This window comes from Photinus pyralis, unplaced genomic scaffold (assembly GCF_008802855.1).
Source record: "Photinus pyralis isolate 1611_PpyrPB1 unplaced genomic scaffold, Ppyr1.3 Ppyr1.4_LG3b, whole genome shotgun sequence".
In the NCBI taxonomy this organism is placed as follows: Eukaryota; Metazoa; Arthropoda; class Insecta; order Coleoptera; family Lampyridae; genus Photinus; species Photinus pyralis.
The window spans coordinates 4,106,815-4,112,142 of NW_022170510.1; the positions used below are offsets into that span (position 1 = coordinate 4,106,815).

Here is a 5,328-nt window from a genome sequence, read left to right on the forward strand (position 1 = left end):
TATAACGACGGCATTTTATCATACCGCTTCCAGCATGTATGCGCATCCTGAGTGTACTATCAAACGAACCTTATCCTTGTGAAATTTGGCCAGAAATCATACGAGTCTGAAGAGCTTTTAGATCGTAACTTATTTCATAGGAGCTCTGAATTTAATTAAACGTTTAATTCACGAACTTTGTACATGATAAAGTTTTAAGCTAGAATAGAGCTCGATAATACATGCATGTTAACATAACCGTAATTCAGGCACTGCTGTCTAAATTTATTCCAAAGAAATAGAAACAGGTATTGGGTGATAAAAAACGTACTTTATTAATTGCAATTGCGGCAAATGTTGTGTTTATACAAACTCGAATACGTTACAAAAGAAATAAATAATTTAAGTTACGTTCAACAAAATCAGCTTATATAAGGCGGAAGATACTGACGCGACTGCTGGTCTGACGTTCCTGCATGCTGCGAACCAGGCGCACCATTCGAATAGCCGTTTCCTGCGGGAAAACCTCCCGTTGATTGTGGTGCTTGATTATTTCCTGGTCTTTGGACTTCGGGTTGTTGACCTTGCGGCGAGGGCTTTTGTGGCGATGAGCTGGGGAAAGACGAAGCGGCACTTGGATAGCTAGGAACGTTTCGGTCTGGCTGCGTGTAACCCGGTGCGCCGGATCCTGGATAGCCAGGGGCATTTCTGTCCGGCTGCGTATAACCTGGTGCGTTAGATCCTGGATAGCCTTGAGCGGGACTTGGATAGCCAGACGCGTTTCGATCCGGCTGCGTATAACCTGGTGCGCCTTGGGTGGGTCCACGATAACCATTTGGTGCGTTTCCTTCGTCTTGTGGACGTGTGGGGTAATAACCGGATTTTTGAGGAGACTGTCCTGGTTGTCTGTCTGCCGCGGTAGAACCTTGAGGAGCTCCCGGGGCGTTAGAACCCGGAAATTCAGGTTGCCCGGGAATGCTCTGCGGCACACGGTATGAATAATCGTAAATGTTCGCGTTAATGCCGTAGAGCGATGGAGCCGAATTACAATCGAATTGATTCCACCATACACATACTAAATACTCTTGGTGGAAGACTGTGCCGTTTGGACAGAGGAAATCATACATTTTGTTGTTGGCGCAGACATGAAATACTTGGCACCGCGCTTCTACATCCGCATAGTAACCTGGATACTGTTGCTCTTCGCATTTAAAGGACGTCTCCGGTATATATGAGTATATAGGGTAATCGGCTTCGGGTTGTCCCGGAATTGCGGAGTAATCGCCGTCTTCGGCAGTTCCGCGATATTGACCGTCATCTTCGTTTGGTTGTCCGGGGAATTGTGGTTGCTGTTGCGGAAATTGTGCTGAACCTACGCCAGAATAGCCTGGACCAGAAGGTCTTTGATCTGTAAAACATTTTGATATAACTATATTTAGCCACTGACGGTTACCTACCTAATTTTTCAGGGAAGCTGGGTTGGCCAGTGGGGGATTGTGGTGAAGAGGGGAAACCAGAAGGAAAGCTACCGGGCCTTTGAGGGCTCGTATAACCCGAAGGTGCCGATGTAGACGGCCCGATTGGAAAACCTCTTTGTTTATCTGGGTATTGAGAACTTGGTGATGGTGTAGGATAATTTGGAGATGATGGATATCCAAACGGCTGCGATGCTGTGGGAGGCCTAGACTCGGGTCCTTGGTATGCTGAACTAGGACTCTGGCTTCCTGCTGTAGGATAGCCCGTGTTAGGTGAAGAGTAACCAAAGCCGGGAGAGCCCTGTCCTTGATAGGCGCTGTCGGGTCGGTTTGATTCAGGTTGGCTGGGGTATGCGGGTGCGCTTGTAGGATAATTAGAACCAGGTGAACTTGGGCCGGGTAACGCAGAGCTAGATGGTTTTTGGCGTTGGTAAGCGGCGTCTGAACCTGGGTAACCAGTGGAAGGAGGGCTTGGCGTTGGGAATCTTTGGGCTGGAGAAGTAGAAGATGGATAACCCTGTCCTGGATATCCAGCAGCAGGCGAACTTTGTCCTGGATAACCGGCGGCTGGTGAGCCTGATCCTGGATAACCAGCGGTAGGTGAACCTGATCCTGGGTATCCACTAGCAGGCGAGCTTGATCCTGGATAACCTGCGGCAGGTGCGTCTGATCCTGGATAACCACCGGTAGGTGAACCTGATCCTGGATATCCAGCGGCAGGCGAACTTTGCCCTGGATAACTGGCGGATGGTGAGCCTGATCCTGGATAACCAGCGGTAGGTGAACCTGATCCTGGGTATCCAGCAGCAGGCGAACTTTGTCCTGGATAACCGGCGGGTGGAGAGTCTGATCCTGGATAACCACCTTTAGGTGAACCTGAGCCTGGGTATCCAGCAGCAGGCGAACTTGATCCTGGGTAACCAGCGGCTGGTGCACTTGAACCTGGGTATCCACCGGTGGGCGAACCTGGTGACCCTTGTTGTCCTGGGTATTTTGGCGTGGGCGACTTTTCGGATCCAATAGGAAACTGCGTTGGTGATCCTGAAGGTAATTGTTGCCCGGGAGCGCCTGGGTATGGAGAGCCGGAAGGATATCCTACATTTGGCGCACCCTGAGCAAAATTAGTAGGTGGACCGGATGGTTGAATGCCAGGACCGGAAACGCTCGATCCGGCATCAAACGGCTTATTAGGGCGACTGTAGTCGTATCCCTGTCCTTGTATGGTGCTTACGCATGCTAATACCGCTGAAATGAAAACAACGAGGTATTAGATTGACTTTTCCTTTTATCTTTGAGACAGCAAACAGTTTGTGTAAATTGTAATTAATTTCCACTCAAGCAGCGTTGCTAAAGTGATCTGACAAATGACTGACATAATAAAAGAAACTAAGTTACGAAATAAATCTGCAATTGAAAAAGCGAAGGTATTCACTGATGCTGAATACGTTATTAGCTTATAATCATCGATTGCATCCTATAAACGATTTTAAGCGTCTTACAACTTGAAAAACTTTTGAAAAAGCAATTTCACAGACTCATTACTTAACGTTTGTAATGTTTACACTTAAAATAGGTACACAAAGAATTGCTCAAACTTTATGCAATGGAAAATAAAATCAGTATAGATCTCAATTGTATGTTTTATTTACGTGAGAACGTGTGCTTGAAATGTACGGGGTTACCTCAATTTACACTAATCGACTTGCGCAAAATTTTAATAATTTAAAATTACCGGCTACGAGAGATATCCAGTTCATCCTTCTCGATTAGAGTCACTGAAGCACCCTTTAAACTAAAACACCGAATCGAGTGAGCGATGAAGACTAAATTTCGAAGTTTAACCGACGGAATTTATACTAAATCATCCCTTAGTATATTTTCGAAGGATTCCTACTCTACAACGTAAAAATAAAGCCGATAGAAGAGAGGGGCCACTTAAAAAATTAATAGTGGGAAATGCTCTTAGATGATACAACAATTTCGTGCAAATTCTTAAGGAGATCCTTTGATGCATGTTTATGATTGGCTAATACTTTCACTTTAGTTTATGGGTACTGATTCATTTATCGCATCTTCCTACTTAGATAAACCTTAAGTAATCGTGCATTCGATCATTTTTTGCTCTTCTTGCGAGGACGTTCCGAACGATTTTTCTGAGGAGCTGTCAGTTACAATTAATATCGTTAAGGGGGTCACGGTTAATTGTACTTTTTTGATAATCGTTTAAAGGTAGATACCATTCTTGCTCCGGTCGATAACTTAATTAGACACTCCGTGCGAAACATACTCGTACTCACGCATTAATTGAAGAGGCTTTGTGAAGTTCTAATTGATAGGTTTGGTTTTTGGGGAATTAAATAAAGTTTTAAATATGTTGCAATGATGTACTCGTCCCAGTGAGCCTCTTTTTCAATAAAATATCGACTTCATAATCGGCTTAGGAATTGTAGAATATTGGAACTAAAGTATAAATCACTTGTGTTTATTAAATTTTATCCTATGCAACCAATTGATTGCAATGTTTATTTTTTTTAAATGGCACGCTCTTATTTTTTAAGTAACGCACTAAATTGTTCACAGTTTACAGATTTTCGTTTCCTCGTGGTAGAAATCCTTAATCGCGCTGCACCATATAATCCTTAAATTAATTACATTCAAATCCTCTTATACAACATTTAAGGGATGAAATGTTGAATGCCCAAATGAGCGGAATAGGATAAGCACATATATCCGTTATTAAGAATTACTATTCAGCAATTTTTGTAAACCCATCATGGAATTGACTGTCCAATTAAATGCATCTGAAATAATCGGCCCACTATTTATAAGAAAAGAAGATTTGTAATGACGATCTGCATTTGTACCCACTTGCTTTGTGCAGTTTTGTGCCACGTTTTGTGCGTTAACGATATAATGAAACTATATTTTCAATCTGAGGTAACGGTCACAACCAAAATTTCCAATTAATGAAGATTGTCACAAAGGTAACTGACAGCAAATTAAATTCTTTCTTTCCCATAGCAACAAATAAGTGATATTTTCGTTTGTTTTTGTTTTCTATCTGAACAAATTAAGATAGGTCCATTAAATAAATTGAATAAAGATTTTTTTAATTTTCTCGAAGACGAATCGACCGATTTTAAAAAATCAAACGACAAAATAAGGCATTTCAAAAGGTCTTTGTAACAAGCTATTACTCGATTACACTTGTCATTTAAAATTTTTAAGGGAATGACCCTGGGGGGCAGAGGGTGAAAGTTGTCCCCCTTGACAAATCGCTTGACGTGTCTCGGAGTTTTTTCCTTTGATCAGTGGTTTTGGATAAATCCGTGTGGGAAGTTTGCAAATGAATGATTGGAAAATAGGAAATGCCCTTTTGGATACAACATTTATTACATAAGGTGAAAGCAACAAAATCAATGTATTTAACCATTTCCTATAATAAACGCAGAAAAAATTTCTTCCTTGGTGCAAGTCTCGATACCATAACGAAACAAACCAAAGAAGCAGCAGCCGTAGGGGCGGCCGGAAGGACGGACAGACCGACGGACAGACAGACGGTCGGACAGACGTACGGACAGATTTATTTGTTTATTTATTTATTGTCCCTCTCTTCTTCTGGTAAAGGGCTGTAACTTTTGAACTAGTAGCCCAATCTTGGAACTGTTTGAAATTATGGATTCTACAGGCCACATTCTATAAGAGAATTTTTTTCCAGGTCGATCTGAGACAATTTTTTTTTCGGGGCTCAAGAAAAGGCAGTGTATAACCTTCCTTTTTTACCAAAAATCGACTACACCAAAATTTCTCGGGAAAACACTTTTTCTTATTAATTTTGGGGCGTAGAATCCAAAACAATTCGTACTTTTTCGAT

At 42.3% G+C, this 5,328-nt stretch overlaps 1 protein-coding gene across 1 annotated transcript; it reads right to left on the reverse strand.

Moving 5' to 3' along the window:
* Positions 1–333: 333 nt before the first annotated feature.
* LOC116167021 (collagen alpha-2(IV) chain-like) lies at positions 334–3,251 on the reverse strand. Its single transcript, XM_031482254.1, has 3 exons — positions 3,187–3,251; positions 1,437–2,699; positions 334–1,387 (listed from the first exon to the last, which is right to left on the reverse strand). Exons 1-3 carry the CDS (start codon positions 3,209–3,211, stop codon positions 402–404), a joined length of 2,274 nt encoding a protein of 757 aa, XP_031338114.1. The 5' UTR covers positions 3,212–3,251; the 3' UTR covers positions 334–401.
* Positions 3,252–5,328: the final 2,077 nt, after the last annotated feature.

Excerpts from the sequence above, each read along its gene's own strand:
- LOC116167021 (XM_031482254.1), bottom strand. The coding sequence starts at position 3,211 with ATGAACTGGATATCTCTCGTAGCCG. Across the intron at positions 2,700-3,186 it reads CTGGATATCTCTCGTAGCCG|CGGTATTAGCATGCGTAAGC; the intron begins GTAATTTTAAAT and ends TTTTCATTTCAG. Across the intron at positions 1,388-1,436 it reads CAGCTTCCCTGAAAAATTAG|ATCAAAGACCTTCTGGTCCA; the intron begins GTAGGTAACCGT and ends AATGTTTTACAG.